This window comes from Ahaetulla prasina, chromosome 2 (assembly GCF_028640845.1).
Source record: "Ahaetulla prasina isolate Xishuangbanna chromosome 2, ASM2864084v1, whole genome shotgun sequence".
NCBI classification, from domain to species: Eukaryota; Metazoa; Chordata; class Lepidosauria; order Squamata; family Colubridae; genus Ahaetulla; species Ahaetulla prasina.
Window position 1 is genome coordinate 273,910,043 of NC_080540.1, and position 24,286 is coordinate 273,934,328.

Below are 24,286 nucleotides of genomic sequence, written 5' to 3' on the forward strand. Positions count from 1 at the left end.
CGCCGAGGCCCATCCGAGAGCCATCCCGTCGTGACGCACTTACGCCTTCGCCCGCTAACCTCTCGAGCGGCCAATGGGAACGCAGCCCGCGCGGATTTGGACGCCAGAGGACGTCCTCGAGAGTCGGAGCTCCCCGTGAGGCGAAAAAGGGGCCGAAGGAAGGAGCAGAGCTATTGCTATGGTAATGTCGGATGGGAGGCGGTGCATCTCCGGGTAGAAGACTTAGATTGACTATGTCACTATAAATGTACACTAATCGGTATACATTAAAATGAAATTTACCGGTAGTTGCATACAGCTCTCAGGGTCACCCTCTCCAATATAGAGCAACGGTAGAGCGGCACGAACGCCTCCGTCCGTTTCAACAACAACGGACTGCGACAGAATGAGAAACGGCTGTCTGCCCGGAAAGGTTAGGGGTTAGGCTTGGGGAAACGTGTGGTGTCCCAGATGTTGTTGAACAACATCTGGCAGCCCTGGTCATTTAGGATAAGGCCGGGGGGGAGCTATGATTTAGCCCGTAGGTTCTTAATCCCAGCTCTAAAGCAGGGTCTCCAACCTTGGCAACTTTAAGCCTGGTGGACTTCAACTCCCAGAATCCCCCAGCCAGCAAAGCTGGCTGGGGGATTCTGGGAGTTGAAGTCCACTAGGCTTAAAGTTGCCAAGGTTGGAGACCCCTGCTCTAAAGGACTGCACTAGTACTGTTTATAATTAGTTATATTTTCCTTTGTAATATCTTCTTCGGAGCTTTTTTTGTACCTGGGTTTTTTTATTTTTTCTTTAAAAAAACACTTGTTATAAAGAAAAAAATATATATTTAGGTATCAACTCTTGATGTGTACACTGGTTTTGCTTAAACTGTTTTATGTCCTGCTTTTAGTGACAATTTATTTATTTATTTATTTATTTTGTCAAGCATGTATTAGATAATATATATAAGTATAAACATGATTTGAACACAGGAAATGAATACAAATAAAGGGAACATTAGGACAGGGACGGTAGGCAGGCTGGTGCACTTATGCACGCCCCTTACTGACCTCTTAGAAATGGGGTGACGTCAACAGTAGACAGTCTTAGGTTAAAATTTTGGGGATTTGGGGATGAAACCACAGTCAGGTGGAGTGCGTTTATGTATGTCTGCATGTCAGAAATAAATACAAATAATACCGTTCCTAGGCTGAGAAACTTGCCAAGAACTTTTCTTCAGATAAGGAAGATGTGCCAAGACCAGCTAGCATGTTATTAGATTCAGAAAATCCCAAAGAACAACTCATAGAAGAATGTGAAGAATTATGGAAACAAGTGGAGGAGGTAATAGGCAATAATTGCATTTATTTATGAGATAAGTGAAGCTATGCATCTGAATATTTGCTGTTATTTTCTTTGTTTCCTACTCAGCCTAAGCAGAAAGATGAACTTTACTATCATTACAGAAAATAATTAACTTTAAGATACAAATAACCATTCCCAAAAAACCTTTTAGAAAAACCAAAGTGTTAGTTCTCACATTATTTTTAAATAATGGCATGGGATAAATTATAAATGGAGGTGGATTGTATCTTAAAGTTATTTTAATATTAGGAATATTTTTAAAACTATAAGCATTACATAATATAAATCAATTTATTTACTAAATACTTAGACACGATTAATCTAAAATGTTTTGTATTTAATCCCCTATGAGATAAATCATCAAACGGATCTGTATCTTTAATAAACTTTTTAAATGGAGTTAATAATATGCTTTATTACTATAAGCTTACATTTAATTTTTTATATCCTTTTCTCCTTTGAAGTGCCATACTAAATTATCTCTTCAAAGTGTTGAAACTCTTCCAGTTTCAGATCTCAAGGTAAGAGTAAAGTTTCAGAAGTTTTCTAAGCAATGAAACATTGTCAAAAGGCTAATTGGGGTGTTTGGATTTCTGTTACTCAAGAATGTCAGAAAGTAGGGCAATAGGGATTGAATTTACCATTGTTACAAATTCATTGATACAAATTCAATCATCTATTCAACCACCTATTGTGCACAACCCCCAACCTACAAACATCCAAAACTAGGTATGCGCCCCTTACCTCTACAACACCAATTACTACAGATCTCAAATGCAAATTGATAAATGCAAGAAGCATTGTTAACAAATTACCTGAATTTATCCTCTTGTTAAACAGTGGTACATTAGATATTATTTTTGTTTGTGAAACATGGCTGAACTCATCCCTTCCTGACTCTATAATCTCAAACAAAGAATATCAAGTTTATCAATCAGATTGTGAAAACCGAAGAGGTGGTGGAGTGGCTATCTTTTACAAAAAGTCACTGAATCTAAAAAATATCCAAGTTGCACAAAAACTTTCTCTTCCTGAAACTATTGTATGCGATCTATCCCTCAACACTACTCTTCGATTCTTACTATGCTACAGAGCCCCTGACTATGACATTACCCATGCAAATATGCTAATCTCACTGCTAACATGGGCTACCTCTTGCCCATATCCTCTCATCTTCCTGGGTGACCTAAATCTACCTCTCATAAACTGGATAACTAATGAATGTACAACCGATCCAATCCATACTACACTATACAACGCTGTTACAAACCTAGGCCTTGAACAACTTGTAACTAACAACACAAGACTCAACAACTGCCTTGATCTCATCTTCTGCAACAACTCCAACTCAATTTATGGACTACAAATTAAAGAACCTTTTTCCAACAGTGACCACTGCATGATTGATTTTCGTCTCAATATACGTCCATACTTAAATCGTAATAATAGTATTCCCAGCTACAACTTCAAAAAAGCCAGCTACGATCTTATAAACAACTATCTTTCATTTCTGGACTGGCAAAATCTGTTTGCAACCTGCACAACCATTGAAGACCACTATAGAGTCTTCCTTCTTGAAATCAATAAAGTCATTAAACTATATGTACCACAAATGACCACCATGACCAGGAAAAGCAAACTACCCATATCAATAAAAAAGCTTCAATCAAAAAAAAAATCCCTCTGGAAAAGAAACAAAAAAGGCTATGTAGCAAATTTCAAAAACCACTACAAAAATATATGCAACCAAATAAAAACTGAATGCACAAATTATCACACCAAGCAAGAAGAGAACCTTTTGCACACAAATTCCAATCGTGCCTTTTATAATTTTGTGAACAATAAACTTAAAGACTCAAGATCCATCCCACCACTAAAAGATTCTAACAACAAAGAATACAATGACGAAACAGTTAAAACTAACCTCTTCAACAGTTTCTTTGGCTCAGTTTTTGTTAACAGCAATAACACATATCCGACATTCCATAAACGCACTACCATTGAGTATGATGACTTAACCCATATAGATTTCACAGAAGATAATGTTGAAAAAGCTCTTCATAACTTGAAACCATCGCTATCTATTGGACCTGATGGACTATGCGCATACTTCTTAAAAAAACTTTCCACTAATATAGCAGAACCCCTAAGCATAATCTTTGACAAAGCTTTCACTACCAGTTCCCTTCCCAAACTTTGGTCACTAGCCACAGTCATCCCTATCTTCAAAAAAGGAGACCCCAGCTTAGTTGAAAATTACAGACCGATCTCTCTGTGCTGCGTCACCTGCAAAGTCATGGAATCAATCATCAACCAATCCATTACCTCACACTTAGAAACTAACAACCTACTCTCCAATAAACAATTTGGTTTCAGGAAAAAATTATCATGCAACTTACAACTTCTTCACTGTAAAAACATATGGACTACAAATCTTGATCAAGGCAAAACAATAGATGCAATCTACATAGACTTCTGCAAAGCTTTTGACTCAGTAGTACACGATAAACTTCTCCTAAAACTAAAATCCTATGGCATTTCAGGACCCCTTCACAAATGGATATCTGCATTTCTGTCCAACAGACAACAAGTGGTCAAAATTGGCAATGCTCTATCAAATCCTGTTCCTGTCAAGAGTGGCGTTCCTCAAGGCAGCGTCCTTGGACCAACACTCTTCATATTATACATTAATGATCTTTGTGACCATATCAAGTAATTGTGTTCTCTTTGCTGACGATGTCAAACTATTTAACACCACAGACAATGCATCTATCATCCAAAAAGACCTTGATCATCTAACCACTTGGTCTAAAACTTGGCAACTCCAGATCTCAACCAGCAAATGCTCAGTCTTACATATTGGAAAAAAGAACCCAAACACTAAGTACATACTTGATGGACATTACCTTACAGATGACCCCCACCCTGTTAAAGACCTTGGAGTTTTCATGTCAAATGATCTAAGTGTCAAAGCCCACTGTAACTACATAGCAAAAAAGGCTCTAAGAGTTGTAAACCTAATCCTGCGTAGCTTCTTTTCCAAAAACACTACACTACTAACCAGAGTATATAAAACATTTGCTAGACCAATTCTAGAATACAGCTCGCCTGTTTGGAACCCTCACCACATCTCTGACATCAATACAATTGAACGAGTCCAGAAATATTTTACAAGAAGAGTTCTCCATTCCTCTGAAAACAACAAAATACCTTATCCCACCAGACTTGAAATCCTAGGCTTAGAAAACTTGGGACTCCGTCGCCTTCGACAAGACCTAAGTTTAACTCATAGAATCATCTATTGTAATGTCCTTCCTGTTAAAGACTACTTCAGCTTTATTTGCAACAATACAAGAGCAAACAACAGATTTAAACTTAATGTTAACCGCTTTAATCTAGATTGCAGAAAATATGACTTCTGTAACAGAATCATCAGTGCTTGGAATACTTTACCTGACTCTGTGGTCTCTTCCCATAATCCTAAAAGCTTTAACCAAAAACTTTCTACTATTGACCTCACCCCATTCCTAAGAGGACCATAAGGGGCGTGCATAAGCGCACAAACGTGCCTACCGTTCCTGTCCTATTGTTTTTCTTTTCTTTTCTTCTTCCTATATATATATTGAGGCTTATACCTCCTAATATTTACTCATATATATGTTTATATACTATAAAATCCTTTATATGATGTTGTGACAAAATAAATAAATAAATAAATACATTGACAGCATGTATGATAGTGAAGGTGTTGGATTACCAGCATCCACAAAAGATTGTGTGACTTAGGACTCTTACAGCTTACCTACCTTACAAGGTAGTTGTCATGAGAAAAAAGCAAAAAGAGGGAGTACTATCTAATCTAATTCTAGGATTCTGATTCTGCTGAGTTCCAAGCATCATATTAATATACTCTGACATTGTAGTTTAGCAATACATGAACGGTTGTAAAGTTCATGCAAGTATATTTTAACTTTGTTCTGAGAACATAGATTTTGCCTGAACATGAATATTATAGAGGAAATTATGCTTCTCAATCTCATGTTTCAAGTGGAGTAGTTTTGAAACTTTATTTAAGCATTGTATATAAAAATTGTTTGATAAAGAGATGGGTGATCTACAAATTTCATAAATAAATAAAAAGAAATACATATTGAGATAATGTTTAAATTTTGCCATGTTTGACAGCTTTCGTTGTTAACAAAACGATTCAAGGCTCTGTCAGCTGAATTTAACCAATGGCAGAAAAGAGAACCAGAAAGTAAGTTTTTTTTATTTGGATTGAATACAAAGTCATAAAACCTGAAGTATAGAATATACAACTGTACCTTCTATAGAATATATAATAATTGTACTACATTAGTGCCACAGCTTTTATCTGTTGTATCATATTTTATCATATGTTGGCCAATAAATAAAATTGTATTGTATCATATATATTCTCTTTATTTCATGCCTCCTTTTCTGTCTTCAATTAGCAAATTTAAGACACTATTCATATTATTCTTATATCTTTTGGAAATTAATTCTCTATTTTTGACTTTGTTTTTGTTAGCAATGAAATAGGACACTACATTGATTTCACTCTCAGTAATAGTCTCCTTCTCCCAGTCATGTCTTGTATTCAATGACCTGCTCTGTACTAAAGTGAAAGCTTTCATTTTTTGTGCTACTTTTGATGGCATTTTACTATTCTGACAACTTATTTTTGAGTTTTAAGTAATCTGTAATCAACAGAATTTAAATTGAGCAGTTAGATTTTTTTCCTTTCCTTTCATGTCTTTTCTAACAAGCAAATCTGTGAAACAGATTACAATATTTTGTTTTTTATTTAGCATATTTATATAGCTGCCTACATCACAAACATGACTCTGGGCAGTATAAATACAACACAAGAACTCTGTAATAAACTACAAACAATAAAATAAATAAATGTAAACATATAAATAATCAAAACCCAAGAAAGCAAGACAACAAACATTATGTATTCAGCTATATTGCAGGCTCTCCCTGTGATCCCCAAGGCTGGTGAAAAAAATGTGTTTTAAGGACCTTCCAGAACAGGGATCTCTAACCTTTCGGACCTCAGGGACCACTAAATTCATTATTTTAAATCCTGTGGACCACTAATATGATCTGCTTAATGACCGGCTGGGTGGGTGTGGCTAGGTGGTCATGTGACTAGGTGGGAATGACCAGCTTGATGTCACTCACATCAAGGGGTGCCTCGCTGGCCTCTACTCACCTTTCCCCTCCTAGCCACGCCTCCCCTGCCTGCCCAGGCTCCTTAGGGCCCCAACAGGAAGCAGTTGGAGCTAAGCAGCCACCATGAGAAAGACCTTGGAGTTTTCATGTCAAATGATCTAAGTGTCAAAGCCCACTGTAACTACATAGCAAAAAGGCTCTAAGAGTTGTAAACCTAATCCTCGTAGCTTCTTTTCCAAAACACTACACTACTAACCAGAGCATGTAAAACATTTGCTAGACCAATTCTAGAATACAGCTCGCCTGTCTGGAACCCTCACCACATCTCTGACATCAATACAATTGAGCGTGTCCAGAAATATTTTACAAGAAGAGTTCTCCATTCCTCTGAAAACAACAAAATACCTTATTCCATCAGGCTTGAAATCCTAGGCTTAGAAAACTTGGGACTCCGTCGCCTTGACAAGACCTAAGTTTAACTCATAGAATCATCTATTGTAATGTCCTTCCTGTTAAAGACTACTTCAGCTTTAATTGCAACAATACAAGAGCAACCAACAGATTTAAACTTAATGTTAACCGCTTTAATCTAGATTGCAGAAAATATGACTTCTGTAACAGAATCATCAGTGCTTGGAATACTTTACCTGACTCTGTGGTCTCTTCCCATAATCCTAAAAGCTTTAACCAAAAACTTTCTACTATTGACCTCACCCCATTCCTAAGAGGACCATAAGGGGCGTGCATAAGCGCACAAACGTGCCTACCGTTCCTGTCCTATTGTTTTTCTTTTCTTTTCTTCTTCCTATATATATATTGATGCTTATACCTCCTAATATTTACTCATATATATGTTTATATACTATAAAATCCTTTATATGATGTTGTGACAAAATAAATAAATAAATAAATACATTGACAGCATGTATGATAGTGAAGGTGTTGGATTACCAGCATCCACAAAAGATTGTGTGACTTAGGACTCTTACAGCTTACCTACCTTACAAGGTAGTTGTCATGAGAAAAAAGCAAAAAGAGGGAGTACTATCTAATCTAATTCTAGGATTCTGATTCTGCTGAGTTCCAAGCATCATATTAATATACTCTGACATTGTAGTTTAGCAATACATGAACGGTTGTAAAGTTCATGCAAGTATATTTTAACTTTGTTCTGAGAACATAGATTTTGCCTGAACATGAATATTATAGAAATTATGCTTCTCAATCTCATGTTTCAAGTGGAGTAGTTTTGAAACTTTATTTAAGCATTGTATATAAAAATTGTTTGATAAAGAGATGGGTGATCTACAAATTTCATAAATAAATAAAAAGAAATACATATTGAGATAATGTTTAAATTTTGCCATGTTTGACAGCTTTCGTTGTTAACAAAACGATTCAAGGCTCTGTCAGCTGAATTTAACCAATGGCAGAAAAGAGAACCAGAAAGTAAGTTTTTTTTATTTGGATTGAATACAAAGTCATAAAACCTGAAGTATAGAATATACAACTGTACCTTCTATAGAATATATAATAATTGTACTACATTAGTGCCACAGCTTTTATCTGTTGTATCATATTTTATCATATGTTGGCCAATAAATAAAATTGTATTGTATCATATATATTCTCTTTATTTCATGCCTCCTTTTCTGTCTTCAATTAGCAAATTTAAGACACTATTCCTTATTATTCTTATATCTTTTGGAAATTAATTCTCTATTTTTGACTTTGTTTTTGTTAGCAATGAAATAGGACACTACATTGATTTCACTCTCAGTAATAGTCTCCTTCTCCCAGTCATGTCTTGTATTCAATGACCTGCTCTGTACTAAAGTGAAAGCTTTCATTTTTTGTGCTACTTTTGATGGCATTTTACTATTCTGACAACTTATTTTTGAGTTTTAAGTAATCTGTAATCAACAGAATTTAAATTGAGCAGTTAGATTTTTTTCCTTTCCTTTCATGTCTTTTCTAACAAGCAAATCTGTGAAACAGATTACAATATTTTGTTTTTTATTTAGCATATTTATATAGCTGCCTACATCACAAACATGACTCTGGGCAGTATAAATACAACACAAGAACTCTGTAATAAACTACAAACAATAAAAATAAAATAAATGTAAACATATAAATAATCAAAACCCAAGAAAGCAAGACAACAAACATTATGTATTCAGCTATATTGCAGGCTCTCCTTGGGATCCCCAAGGCTGGTGAAAAAAATGTGTTTTAAGGACCTTCCAGAACAGGGATCTCTAACCTTTCGGACCTCAGGGACCACTAAATTCATTATTTTAAATCCTGTGGACCACTAATATGATCTGCTTAATGACCGGCTGGGTGGGTGTGGCTAGGTGGTCATGTGACTAGGTGGGAATGACCAGCTTGATGTCACTCACATCAAGGGGTGCCTCGCTGGCCTCTACTCACCTTTCCCCTCCTAGCCACGCCTCCCCTGCCTGCCCAGGCTCCTTAGGGCCCCAACAGGAAGCAGTTGGAGCTAAGCAGCCACCATGAGAAAGAATTGGCAAAACAGCTGGTTCAGTTCAAATTGGATCTGACGGAGAAGGAGGCTCAGCAGAAGCACCTCACTGAGGACTAGGAGCATAGCTTTCCAAGCAGAGGGAAGACCTACAGGAGTGCAAGGCCAGGTACCAGTGCCTGGAGGCTCAGCGGGCTGAGATGGTCAGCCAGTTCCAGGCCATGAGGCAGTCCCACTGGAACAAGACCCTCCGGCTCTTCGCCACCAGTGGCGCTTTCCTCTAGACTTCGCCCAAAGCCCCATACCAGGAGGCCGAAGCAGATCCCTAGTCAGAATTTCTGCCCCCCTCCAACCCGCACAAAAAGACCCCGAAGTGGGAGACTCTCTGCAGCAACACAAGCGTTCATTGCACGTATCCGGCCCAGGGGCCATAGTTTGAGGCCCCCTGATTTAGTGCAATATAAAAAATGCAAATAATTTTTCTGTGGACCACCAAAATTTTCTCACGGACCACCAGTTGGTGACCGCTGTTCCAGAAGGTTAATAAAAATAGGGCTAATCTCACCTTCTCTGAACTGATGCTACAGAGTGTGACTGGTGGGATAGTTATATCTAATTGGGAAGAGACAAGCCTTTAAATGACCTGGTCCTGTTCCATTTTGGATTTTAAAATCAAACCAGTACCTTAAATCACAGCTGGCAAATTGGCAACCAATGCAGCTTGTGGAATGGAAGATAATATTCAGCTTGAGATGTTTCCAAACAGATAGCCACTGTTATCAGAACTTTCTGGCAAGTATAGCAAGATCTGTGAATAATAACAAGGAGTGATCAAAGATGATTTATTGTCTGTTTCTTCCACTTGACTCTTTCCAAGCTTTTGATAGAAAGAAAAAAAATCCTCTTAGATGATGTTTCCCAACAACAGTATCTTTTTTCATAATCAATCCTGAAAGAAATAATGAGTAATAAGAAACTTCCCCTGAATGGTATTTCATATTCGCTTAAAGTTATAATGAGTGATACATACTCTTCCTATACTAATAACCTTGTGTTTCAAAGTGTAGAAACATGTGACAGCACATTTAAGGATTTTGGTCTGATGTTTTCTTTAATTGATTTATTCTATTGTTTTATTCAACTGTTTTTGCATAAATATAAATACATAAATTCATTTTTAACTGAATAACTATTGTATGTACCAGTAGGTACTAATGTAACAAGGAGTTATTGATTCAATCAGAGTAATAATATTTTGGTAGAATTGTTAAGACATCAGAGTAGAAATCAAGAGTTTTAGACTTACTTTAGGCACAAGGCCAGCTGGGTGACTTTAGGCCAGTCACCCTCTCTCCTGCTTATGAAGCAGGCAATAGCAAGCCACTTCCAAAAAAATCTTTCTAAGGAAACCACAATAACTACAGGCTGTCACAGGAGTCAACACTGACTGAATGGATGCATGGTTGGTTGGATAGGTAGACAGACAAATAAGTTTCAAAAACATTTCTTTAAAAATCTGACATGTTCTCTTTTTCAGTAATTACTACAAATCCAGATGTCCTGGTAGAATTAGGAAAAGAACAGGTATGTATGTTAATGAGATGGCTGTAACTTTGTAAAATTATAATTTTAGGAGTAATTATAGGAACCTATGGCTAAGTTTCCCTAAGAAGCAGTCTGCTATGGCCATGTTTAAACAAATATACTGTATACTATGTGATGTGGTAAAAAATATCATAATAGAATTCTTAATATCTTAATCTTATGATATTAAGATAGAATTAAGTAATTGGAGTGTGTTAAGATGGATCTAGAAAATTTTGATCATCTTAATATAGGATAGTAGATAAAGTCCAACATATGGAAGGCAGCTGGTTAAGAAATTATAATTATGATTCAACAGGATGTTGAATTTGAAATAAAATTCTAATTTTTGCTGCCCACCTGAAGCAATTGTTTACATTGCTCACTAGGGTGTCATATAAGAAAAGTTGCAGTGATATTATGTCTGCAGAGTCACTTGTGCAACAATTTTAAATCCCTGCTATCTTTTCACTGTGCTGGGCAGCTAGTTGTTAATCCACAATAAAGATTCTAATCTCACTGACCTGTTTCTTTGAGTCTTCTCTAAGCTGAAAGTTGAGCTAAAACTATAAAATGTGTGTTTATGTTTGTGTGTGTGTGTGAGAGAGAGAGGGAGAGGGAGAGTGAATGAGTGTGACTCACCACTGCCTTGCTTAGAGAAACCTGATAGATAGCAACAATCGAGCTGGTCAACTGCTGGCCGCTTAATATATCTGCACTGAAAGTGAAGCTTGGTTCTGCTAATGATTTGTCAGTTCAAATACCTAAAAAAGATTGTATCTCATCTAGTCTCAGCAAGCCAAGTTAGCCCATTGTTCTTGAATAAAGTCCAATAATTAGCAATTCTAGGTTAGTTGATATGGCATTCAGCTTATAAATAAGCCCCAGGAGTAGATGGTATATAGACCCTAGACTTGCTCTTCAGTCAATACCTTCCAAACCCATTATGTCCATTACCTTTTACAGTTATTATGATGGTTCTACTGTCTCTCAGTCCCTCATTCAGGAAATAACAGAAACAGCTGGCTATGATTTTATTATGTTATTGTTCATTGTTTCATTTGGCTATATGGATTCATAAAATAAAAACCACGCAATATTTTATCCTGAATTAAATCAGAGTATTTACAGAGTATTTAAATTAAAAAGTCAGTAATGTATCCCAAAATACCGGACAGAAATAATTTTTAAAAAGCATCCTTTCTCTGTATGGATATAATTTCTTCCATTGTCAATTTAGAATTCAATTTAGAATACACTTTTTTTGTTTTTAGTTGAAGAAATTAGACCACGAACTTGAAATGGTGCTATCAACAGTTAATGCAAAGAACAAAAAACTAAACGAAGATTTTATAAGGTATATATTGTGTTGAAACAGTTTTGCAATTCTGAAAAATCTGAACTAGCTATTTATGCTTCTCACATTATCTTCAAAGGGAACAAAAATGGTTGGAGGAGCAGGAACAGCTTATAGAATGTCTCAACCAAACAACAGAAAGAATGAGCAATCATGTAGTAAATATTTCTGAAAAAAGGTATTCCAACTTAATTTAAGATAAAGCAATTTGCATTATCAAATTCTTTGGATAATTGACTCTGTCATTCAAACCCAAATTGAATCTATAATTATGCTTTTGTCAAAGCATTTGCACCCTAATCTATAACCTTGGGTTATTCTCAAAATTTTTGGTCCTAACATATGTTCATGAGTTATGATTGAGCACTCAGTTATTTGTTGGGCTATTTTTACAGTGTATTTCTGCTTTGATATTTGGACTTTCATCCTATTAATTTAAATGTAGAAAAGTTGATACAAAGACATGCTGTTAATTATTGATTTAGTTATTAAATTTCTAAGCTACCTATCTGTCTAATACAGCAATTCTGTGTTTTTCTATAAGCACATGTTTATAAAATTATTACCGCTAATTGTTTAGAAAGCTCATAAACCTTAATCTTTTTTTATATCTTAGAGCCTTTCAGGAACTGAAAGCTAAAATGCTGAAAATAAAAGCTTATAAGGAAGATATTTTGAGTGCATTAGGAGATTTCCTTGACGAACATTTTCCACTTCCTGAAAATAGTGGAACTGCAAAAAAGAAAAGGGCAGGTTTATTTGCATTTTATATTAAAATCTTGGTTTTGATATTTATAGATTTATTTATTTATGACATAGACTTTTCAATTCCAATAGACTTGAAGTACCGCATATAGTATAAAAATACAATAATAAACAATATTTTGACAATACAATAGTACAGTAGGTGGCGCCACATTCCTAATTTAACTCTTTATTCTACAGTATTCCCTAAAATCCTAAGGCGATTTTAACAGTCTCATGGAAAATTGGGGAGAAAGGTGACACTTTTGAATGCAAGCTATTCCAAAAGATGGGACCTCCTATGGAGAATGCCCCCTTCTGTTGCACATCTTAATTGGGAGGGAAACTCATCAATCACTATACATGCACTAGATTTGCAGATTCTACACAAAACAGGCCATCTCAAATATACTAAGATATTATATGGCTTCAAGCCACATAGACTTTATGGTGATAATCAGCAGCTTGAATTGCATCTAGACATAGTGGTAACCAGTGCAGCTCCTACTATGTTAATGTTATATATCAATAGTGAGTCTTGCAGGCTATCAAAATGGGTAGCCGAGTTAGCACCATTTGTCATTAGGAAAGTGTGTTATAGATTCAGAGGTTTGTCACAGAGCTCAGCAAATTTCTATTCAAACCCAGCTGGCATAAGTCTGATATGCATAGACTCTGAGAATCTATTTCAGAGGTACTTACTGTAGAAACAAATTTCTATAATATTTTGAGAGAGACTGATAACCTTTGAATGTTCGCTTTTTAAAGAGCATAGTTTCCTTTTGTAACCTATTATCTAACTGGTAGAAAATTAGGTAAATGTACCATATATTTTCTTTGACAGGCATGCTATATGGTCAATAAAACATCCAGGTATACTATAGAAGTATTAAATATTCATGGGGAAAAAATAGATCCACGACAGGGCAAAGAGTCTGTTTTCCAATCCATTAGTTAAGCAAGACTACCAGTAAATTTTTAAATAATTATCATAAATAAAAGCTTACAGCTAACTTTCAAAATTGCCTTGTATGCTAAAAGTTGGTATGTCAAGGATTCCTCTTTGGGTAAGACATATCTTCAAATACCAGTGAATCTGGACAAGATTGTACCTGGGCAATCTCTGTAGCTGAAGCCACATTGAATTTTGACAACAGAACAATTCAAATTTGGAGTTGGAAAGAAAAGAGATAGATGAATGTTTAGATGGGGACAATGGTTTTATCTGTCTTTCTATTGGTCAACAGCATACAGAAGCAGTATACAGAATTCCCAGCATGTGATCTAGGATCTCTTTGTATTGAATCTTTGAATCCCAGCTCTTCAGACCAGAAACTGAAGCAAAGTAGCTGTGTATGCATATGCATGCAGAGACAACAAAGGATGATTCCCAATAGTCATGGCTATATTAAAAATTTCCATATATTGCAAAGCACCTCTTTTAAATATTTTATATAATATATGTGGCTATATGAAAAAGATTATCTTTTCTTCATACAATATTCCTTGAAATGTGGCACACATTCCCATTCACTTCTGGTACTACTAGTTGTAGATAAATGCGATTTTAAGTCTAAAGGTACACAAATGCATTCTAAACATAAATTCATAACTATAATTGAAATGCTGTTTTCTTTGTAAACATGCACCTAACTTATAAAAACATCTTTTACTTTGTTTAGCATTCATCAGAAGAGGAAGATGTGCAGCTCCTATCATTACATGAAATTTTAGAGGTAAGAAAGTTAGACTATGTTGATTAACAGTGCTGGTAACTATAGTTCAACAAAGCTGAGTTCCAGATTAATGATTACTGTCTTAGAATACTTATGGAATCTCAATTTCATGCTTCCTTATCATTTCTTTTCATTTCAAACAGTGATAGGCAACTTGTTTTTCATATCTACTAGTATATCTATGGACATCTTGTTTGTTGCTCATTAATGCTTTTCAGGCATAAACGTGTTTCAACTGAAAAATAATAAATAATACAGTACTGTATGTACTATTGCTTGTAGTCTATTTGAAGTAAATTTTATTAAATTTAGTTCCAGTTGAAAATGGGATTGAATTCAGAAACATAGTAGTTAAACTGAAGCTTTACTTCAGACCCAATTTAGAGCTACATCTTTTCACATTTTTATCATTTGTTACCTATTCTTTCAAGCTAAAATGCTTACTAACAGTGACTGCTCATTCAGCAACCATTCAAAGTTACAGCACTGAAATAGGAGATTTACAACTGGTCCTTTAAGTTGCAATCACCGCATCATCCCTCTGGTAGTGTGGTCATGATTTGGACACTTGGCAAATGGTGAATATTTACAATGCTCAGAGTATCTTGCTTTCACAAGATCACCATTTGCAACTTTTATAGACAGTTTCCAATAAAGTTAGTGGGGGTGTTTGCAGGAAGTTGCAAGTTTTAATCACATGATGTGCTTAATGACTGGTTGATTTACTTAACTGACTGGAAATATGTTGAAGTGGTCATGTGTTGTTTCAATTCATGACCACATTGCTTAGCAACAGAGTTAGCTCCAACTGCTGTAAGTGAAGACTATCTGTAGAGCTGTTCTAATAAAGTAGTTTTCGGCCTACTCAATATCCTTTTCTTAGTCTAAACAACTTTACTGTAGATTTGTTAAGCTAGGAAGTATCAAGCTAGATTATGGTTAGTTTGATGTGCAAATCAGATCTAAGTCTCAAAGTTAATGGATTATCCAGGTTAATTGTGATTTGGTCTTAAAGCTGGCTATTTAGAATTGGAAATTTTGTATAAGTTCAATCATCAGGGATTAATTCAGTGCGATAAGAAATAATGGACTGAAAACATTCAAAATATAGTAAGAAATGTAAAACGGCTTTCATTCTATACAACAAATTGGAAAATATTTCATTCAAATAACAGTTATGGTTTTTGAAATTTTTCATCTCAATCTCATCATATTGTGAGGACTAAAATCTGACATATTGCAATGCATTCTCTTTCCAGAATCTCATCAATAAACTGGTAAACACTCCACATGATCCATATATAATGATCAGTGAATCATTTTGGTCACCTTACATTGAGCTTCTGCTGAGATACGGGATTGCATTGAGACACCCAGAAGATCCAAACAAGATACGTCTGGAGAATTTTCACCAATAGCAAGATATTTTAAGATGAAGGTTATTCAGCAGAACAGAGTTGACTAAAAAAACCTCTAATCTGAGGAGATAATATTAAATAGAAATACTTTGTGTTTTTCAGGCAGAATCCTACAATATTTTGTAAAGTAGTATCTACAGAACCATTTTTTAAAAGTTTGTGGTTGTCACAATTCCTTTTTATGTTTTACTGATGTTAGTAAATTATGCTTGTATTCTAAAAACTATTGGCTTTGTTAAGAGATCAGATTAAAGGATTATTTTAGACAAATGATTTGACTAGCTTTCCTATCATCAGATGTCAAACTTGAGCATCTGTTCACAAGAAATGAAATGGTGGGAGGAATAAAGCTTGTTGACTTCTAAATGACATTAGGCATGATTCTGTAAGAAAATATATGAAAGAAAGAAAAGGGAGATGTCATTAAAAGTTAAAATTAACTTAACATTAAAATATTCAGATCTGAAAAATATCTGCCTTCATTCTGGTATCATTAGCCAACTTTTTCATCCATTGGTAATGTATTTAAAAAGATATAATGGAAAACGTAATAGAATACAGGTAGTCCTTGAGTTATGACCACAATTGATCCCCAAGTTTCTGAAGGAAGGCAGGGCAGTTGTTAAGTGAGTTTTGCCCCAATTTACAACGTTTTTGGCATCCCTCATTGACTTTGCTTGTCAAAAACTGGCTGGGAAGGTTACATATGGTAATTGCATGACTCCTGGACAGTGCAACTGTCATAAATACATGCCAGTTGCCAAGGCCCCAGATTTTGATCACGTGACTATGGGGATGCTGCAACAGTTGTATGAAAACCAGTCATGTCACTTTTTTCAATGTTGCTGTAACCTTGAACAGTCATTAAACAAATGATTGTCATTTACAATCTACAAGTTCTAATATCAAAAGCAGTTTCTCAACCTCAGCAATTTTTAGATGGACTTCAACTCCCCAAATTCCCCAGCCAGTCATGATGACAAGGGAATTCTAGGAGTTGAAGTCCACATCTTAATATTGATAAGATTGAGAAACACTGACCTAAATTGTCTGAGAGAAAAGAATGTTTCAAAAAATGCACAATACATCTTTTACACATATTGTAGTCCATTCACAGTAGAGAATTTAAAAAGCCAAGATGGTGGCCATAATCAAAGACATCAGCTTGATCTTTATTTACTCTCATCTATACATGCTTCTAGTTTAGTCCTCAAGATCATGACAACCGTCTTAGCAGAAATTCTTGAAGTTCTGAATTAGGCCATCCCCAAATCTAATTTTGTAGTCAATGCACATATCACTTCAGATAGACAGTCAGCGACAATAGTGCAAAATATGAATCAGTATAAACAAAGGATGGAAAATCAGAAGGTAGACAATATATAGTATTTAATATATGTGAGAGTAAGCAAGGATGTAATGTCATTTTAGCTGTAACTCATGAGAACATTGCTGCTTTTCAGCTGGTTTAAGTCTTGATCACTTAAAGATTCCTAACGGTATTAATAGGTAGTTCAGCAAATCCATTATTGTATAGTCCCCATTTCCATAGAATATTACTTTATTGTCTTTATATTCTATATTATCTTTGAGGTAATATTTCATGCATTGTGTATACTTGTTAAAAATATTGCAAAAAAATGTCACACTCCAGCCCAGGTAGTTCTCAATAGGTAATGTATCTCAATACTGTAGAGTCCTTTTTTTTTCAAGCAGCCCATGTTATAAAGGCACTTCAAGAAAGCTCTAACGTTTAAGTGGGGTCTGGGAATTTATTGGGTTCTGGTTATTTAAAACAAGATATTTTAGTCTTTTCTTAATGTATTAAACTTTTAAAGCTATTTTCCATCAAGTTACATCTGGCTTTCTGCTTCATCTTTCCTATGATGCTTGTTATGTGATATTGATCAGATTACCATCAGTAGCAGCTGCTATGAGGTTAATCACAGCTCCAAGTCACCCAAGGTAGCCGAAACATTTGCTAAAATAGCCAAGCCCAGCACTCTTCAGATGCATATAATACTAAACTTGATGAGGAAGATTAAATCTGTAATCCAACACATTGGTTGTTGACTGGTTTCTGAACAAAATACACATTTCAGCTCCAGGTGTGATTTGAACCATTCTGAATGAGCGTTTCCCCAAATAATCCTTTTTAGAAAGTCTACCTGCATCTACCACATATCCATCTGATGTAAGGATCAAGCTTCTACTGACCTCCCTTTTGAGCTAATTTTAGTATCCCATCTAAAATCTTGAAAATGTCACTTCTGTGAATAGTCACTTCTGTGAATTTAATTGTTTATACTGATTCTAACTGTCTTGCTAAATTGGAATTTATAAACCAGTGCAGGGTGTCAAACTGGTGGCCCGAAGGCCGGATGCCTCACACGCAGGCCACACCCACCCAGCTTCGCAAATGGGAAAAATGTCACAAAACATCAGGTGATGGCAACGTGATGCAGCGAGTTTGACACCTATGAGTTAGAGCATGTGATTGACAGAATAGACAGGTAAAGAATCATAATTTCCAGCCACCAGATAGATTTTTGATTTGTGTAAATGAAATGATAAATGAACTGATTAAAACTTCAGCATGATTACTGAGCAGGGAAGACTTATCTTTCAATCATCAGCTACGACAAGGAGGATTATTACCTGAAGAATATTCCCTGTGTGCCATAACTCCATTTATTTCTTCATCTCTACAGTTTCATACGTTAATTTGAATCCTTTTAGTGGTAAAACTCTTATTTCTCCAATTGATCAGATCATAACTTTGTGTTTTGTTACTGAAACCCAACCAAGTAATTCATTGTTTAAACCACTGTACTTGCATCTCTTCTAATCTCAGATAACTTTAGCATTCTGTTTTAGTTCAGATTGTTTCCAGATTAAACAAATAACATTCCAAGGAACCTCGGCAGGCAGATCTACCCATAATTATAATCAGCCATAGTTCCAGAAACTCCTTTGTTTATAAAACTTTTCAAATTCTGTATTTTACAAAATATATTATGTCAAATGAAATTTAATCTGGCCTTCTTTTTCTGGCAGAGAATACAATTTGCAGGTGCTTCCAAATGAGCTTTAAGATTACAGTAAGCCAAGAAAAATGTAATTTTGGTGGTATTTCTATTGTAATTTAGCACTCATTTAAAGAGTTCTGGAAGCTGTTTCTTGCAGACATAGTTTAAATGCAAATTAATCTAGATGACTGTTTTGAGATTCTTGATATATATGAGCAGCAACTTGAGACATTTACTATTTATAATAAATCATTTCCTTTTCAATCAGTTCCTCATGTTTCTCCAATGTTATAATAGCCTTTCTTTTGCTAAAAGAACACAGGGGAATTCTGGCTGATTGGCAAGGAGTTAAGCTGCTAGCCATTTGGTGAAAAGATCATCCAGTGGTGTCACTGCCAAAATTCTAAATAAGTCACAAAATCATTCACATTCAGAAAACATTCCCCATGAATTGATACTTAATGGGACACTTATATTTTCCCTTATCTTCTAATTTCTTCAGCACTAACTGCTTTCTGTTGTGGCTTTTGTTTAATTTCTGAAATCTATGGCTAAATTGTTTCATTATCACCATGTAATCAGTGTATATTATGAATGCAAAACTATTCATCCTGGTTCCTTTTGTGAATATGTAACTGAATACTCTGGAGAAAACAAAACCCATTGACTAAAGCCCAGTATTTCTGGCCAGGGAATTCTGGGAGTTGAAGCCCAAACCTCTAAAGGTTGCCAAGGTTAAGAAATATTGGCTAAGCCTAAAGGGATGGGAGAGGGACATCGGCTAGTTTTTTTTTTAACAGCTGCGTGCCAATGATTCAATTTCAATTTGAAATTGAAGTTTGATTTATATTATTACAGTATATCCTTTAATGGACTAATAGGCAGAAGAGATGTCCATTAAACCAGAAACTCCATTAACATACAGTCTTTCAAAACAACTGGAGCTCAATACCTAAATCCAGTTTTTCTTTCAACAATTTAACCTCTGTCTGAGTATAATTTGAGCTCATTTCTTCGTATCATCAAATTTGGACAGCATTCAAGGGTACAGACTGATTCCTTGATCCCCCGGTTCCCCCTTATAAGTCCCTCAGATCGAATCCCACCAGATACTTCAGAAATTGAAGATATAAGCTACTGAGAAGTTCGGGAAGCCAATAGAGTTACACTCTGCCCCCTTGCCGCCACCACCCCATCCTCTGCCCTGCAGCCAGGTCACTAAGATGATAAAACAGTTTCCACATTATTTTATGGCTGGAAATCAAGCTGAAACAGGTCCAGAAAATCACTATCATTCATATTTGGAAACAAACAGCTACTTTCTTGACCACTTTCCTCAAAAATAGAACATTTGAAATTGGACTAAAATTGTACAGTTAAGCTGAATCAAGAGAGAAAAATGGAACGTATGGAGGTTTTGATCACCACCCTTAACCAGGGAGGCAGTCACACTCTGGGTAATTTAGCAGTATACTAAGGTACCAATACGGTTTGTTTGTTTTTTAAATCAAATCAATGTGCAAATTTGATATTACAAGCCTTAGATGTAATAAACAGAATTTATTATTTATTTAATGAGTTTCTATTCTACTTTTCATGGCAGCACATAAAAACCATATAAAGAACACAGTGTAGTGCATAGTTCCCCAATGTTTCTGTCTTTGCAGACTGGAGAGAGAGGGGATCGCTCCACACAAGTGGCCAGCAAGCATGAGCTCATGCACACTACTCCATTTGTGAGAGTGGCATGACACACACCTGCCACTCACGCAAGTGGAGCACGCAGGCATGCACTTGCCCACTGCTTGTACAAGTGAGGATGTGTGGTTTGCGTGCTCGCTGGCTATTTGTGTGGCCTGGTTGCTATCCCCTCACTGCCCACTAGGAGCCCACAGGTAGGGGACCCCTGGTGTAATGTATAATAAACAGAAACTAACATTGCAAATGGCATCAAAAGCTAGTGACCACATAGGAATCTACATTAGGAATCTCCATATGGAGGGAAATAAATCAGGGTTAGTATAGTAACATTGTCTGAAATAGTAATCTACAAAGTAAAAATCATAATATAGCAACCAAGCTATTACATCTGGCTTTTAAATTATGTTTTATCTGGAAACTTGTTTTTCCTTTTTCTTTATCTCTTTTTTGTATTTTTAGACTATTATGGTAAATTGAATAAATTATACAAACTAACCTGAATCATACTATTACGGTATAAATACTTTTTACAAATCGTTTATATCAAAGATTCACTTCATGGTATGACATCCCTATAGCTTGGAAAGGCTCAGTCATGTAAGTAGCTTCCTAATCATGTTTACCATAAAACAAGTTGTTGTCACTAGCTTTGTTCAGCATGATAATTTCTTCTTTGTTTCTTGTTTATGTATTATTGTGGTTAGAAGTTAAATTAAAAAGGAGCAAAACATTTTCCAATATGCACATTAATTAATCATTAATTTAAAATGAAGATTTTAAAAAAGTAATCATCAAGATTGTTTTTAAAAAATGTTGAAAGAGAACTGCATATGTTAAGGGAGTTCAAAAGAGAAAGATGGAATAATTAATAGATTAGCCAAAAATAGCCTTTCCATTATATCCTTTTTATTAGGCTTCAGCCCTAGCATTCTAATCAGATAATGTGCCAGAAGTTTATGGGTTATATTTATTGATCACCTGGTCTATTGATTTATATTTTGAAGTTTATTGCAAAACAATACTATCTGTTCATTATTTTTAGTTTTTGAATAGCCTCATTAGATTTTAAAAAGGGATGGGTCTGTAAATAATTTTGCAACAATAATAACAAAAGTTGACTGATTTTCTGGGCTCAGTTTGTAAACGAACAACTGCCCATTATTTTTCTTTTATTACTGTGTTTAAGTAACCATTTCATGCATCTAAAAAGTTGGTCCCTCATCCATAAAAACTCATAAAATAATACATTTTAATAATATACATATGTAGCAACAAATGTATATTTAATGCATTCCACACTTGCCTTAATGGTAGGAATATGGAACATTTTCCAGATCCACGATGGAAGTATTTTACTGTTTTTTTTTAAAAAATGCAGGTTTTTCTATGTTCTGCATTCATGCAGTACCAGCTAGCTGATGAATCAACTAACTATAGTTCAGTATAGAGAGCGTCAAATGGGAAATGCCAAAAGAAGTTTGATTTAAGCCATTATTTTATCCTGCTCAGGCACTTTGAATCTCTCTGCCAAATTACAATTACTCAGAACAGAACAGAGTAATAGAATTGGAAGTGACCTTGGAGGCCTTCTAGTTCAACCCCCTGCTCAAGCAGGAGACCCTACCATTCTAGACAAGTGGCTGTCCAGTCTCTTCTAAAAAACATCCAATGATGGAGTATCTAAAGAAGGTTGTATTTGAAATTATGCAAAATCATCATTCCCATTTTATTGCAAAATCTTGTTTGAAAAGATGTAGTCTGGGTCCAGGGATGGTATTCAATAGGTTCTGACCAGTTCTGGAGAACTGGTAGCGGAAATTTTGAGTAGTTCGGAGAACGGGTAAATACCACCTCTGACTGACCTCACCCCCATCTATTCTCTGCCTCCCGAGTCCCAGCTGATCAGGAGGAAATGGGGATTTTGCAGTACCCTTCCCCTGGAGTGGGGAGGGAATGAAGATTTTGCAGTATCCTTCCCCTGTCACACCTACCAAGCCATGCCCACCAAGCCACGCCCACAGAACCAGTAGTAAAAAAATTTGAATCCCACCACTGTTTGGGTCAGATATAATTAAGATATTATGAATAATTTCTTTTGAAAGAGACCCATATTTTTGCATTAATCTAATGCAAGCTGAAATCTAATCTAAAATAACTTGAGAGGCATTTCAAAGGTTGGAGTTTTCAAATATTTGGGCTAAATATAAGTTCATAACAATCTCTTAGCAGTTTTTTGTGGTAAAGTATTTTCTTCCAACATTTGTTCTTACGACAAATTACAGGGTTTTAAAAATTATTTTTGGGAAGCATCTACAACATTTCAAAACTTCTTTTGCTGTCAAATAAAATTAAAGCAGGCATTGATATTGTAAAACTCCACAATTCTATATTTGAACAAACCCTCTATTTCATTTCAAATTAGTAATTCTTATAATATTTTTTCCTTCTAATATGTAAACAATAGCAACAACAACAACAAACGAGCAAGAGGCTCCTGGTTCGACACTACTTTTCAGTAGTGTTTCTAAACCTTAGCAACTTTAAATTGGGTGGACTTCAACTTTCAGAATTCCCAATGCTGGCTAGGAAATTCTGGAAGTCGAAGTTCATTCATCTTAAACTTACCATTATGTCCTTTTCTGCATCCCAAATAAAAGGGGGAAAATGGCATATCTAACTGGGAAGAAACAGGCCACAATTTATTTATTTTTATTTATTTATTTATTTTTGTCACAACATCATACAAAAAGATTATATAGTATATACACATATAAACATATATAGGAAGAAGAAAAGAAAAACAATAGGACAGGAACGGTAGGCACGTTTGTGCGCTTATGCACGCCCCTTATGGTCCTCTTAGGAATGGGGTGAGGTCAATAGTAGAAAGTTTTTGGTTAAAGCTATTAGGATTATGGGAAGAGACCACAGAGTCAGGTAAAGTATTCCAAGCACTGATGATTCTGTTGCAGAAGTCATATTTTCTGCAATCTAGATTAAAGCGGTTTACATTAAGTTTAAATCTATTGGTTGCCCTTGTATTATTGCAATTAAAGCTGAAGTAGTCTTTGACAGGAAGGATATTACAATAGATGATTCTGTGAGTTAAACTTAGGTCTTGTCGAAGGCGACGGAGTTCCAAGTTTTCTAAGCCTAGGATTTCAAGTCTGGTGGGATAAGGTATTTTGTTGTTTTCAGAGGAATGGAGAACTCTTCTTGTAAAATATTTCTGGACACGTTCAATTGTATTGATGTCAGAGATGTGGTGAGGGTTCCAAACAGGTGAGCTGTATTCTAGAATTGGTCTAGCAAATGTTTTATATGCTCTGGTTAGTAGTGTGGTGTTTTGGAAAAGAAGCTACAAAATTAGGTTTACAACTCTTAGAGCTTTTTTTGCTATGTAGTTGCAGTGGGCTTTGGCACTTAGATCATTTGACATGAAAACTCCAAGGTCTTTAACGGGATGGGGGTCGTCTGTAAGGTAATGTCCATCTAGTATGTACTTAGTTTTAGAGTTCTTTTTTCCTATATGTAAGACTGAGCATTTGCTGGTTGAAATTTGGAGCTGCCAATTTTTAGACCAAGCGGTTAGATGGTCAAGGTCGTTTTGAATGATAGAAGTGTTGTCTGTGGTGTTAAATAGTTTGACATCGTCAGCAAAGAGAACACAATTACTTGAGATAAGGTCACAA

General features: G+C 35.5%; 1 protein-coding gene across 1 annotated transcript; it reads left to right on the top strand.

Annotated features, from left to right (window-relative positions):
• The first annotated feature begins 69 nt into the window (after positions 1-69).
• On the top strand, positions 70-17,845 carry CENPK (centromere protein K). Its single transcript, XM_058173309.1, has 10 exons — positions 70-181; positions 1,180-1,314; positions 1,800-1,856; positions 5,521-5,593; positions 10,563-10,609; positions 11,884-11,966; positions 12,046-12,144; positions 12,583-12,715; positions 14,393-14,446; positions 15,706-17,845. Exons 1-10 carry the CDS (start codon positions 179-181, stop codon positions 15,862-15,864), a joined length of 843 nt encoding a protein of 280 aa, XP_058029292.1. The 5' UTR covers positions 70-178; the 3' UTR covers positions 15,865-17,845.
• Positions 17,846-24,286: the final 6,441 nt, after the last annotated feature.

Coding starts and splice junctions, on each gene's coding strand:
- CENPK (XM_058173309.1), top strand. Junction 1,315..1,799: donor TATGGAAACAAGTGGAGGAG/GTAATAGGCAAT, acceptor TCTCCTTTGAAG/TGCCATACTAAATTATCTCT. Junction 5,594..10,562: donor GCAGAAAAGAGAACCAGAAA/GTAAGTTTTTTT, acceptor TCTCTTTTTCAG/TAATTACTACAAATCCAGAT.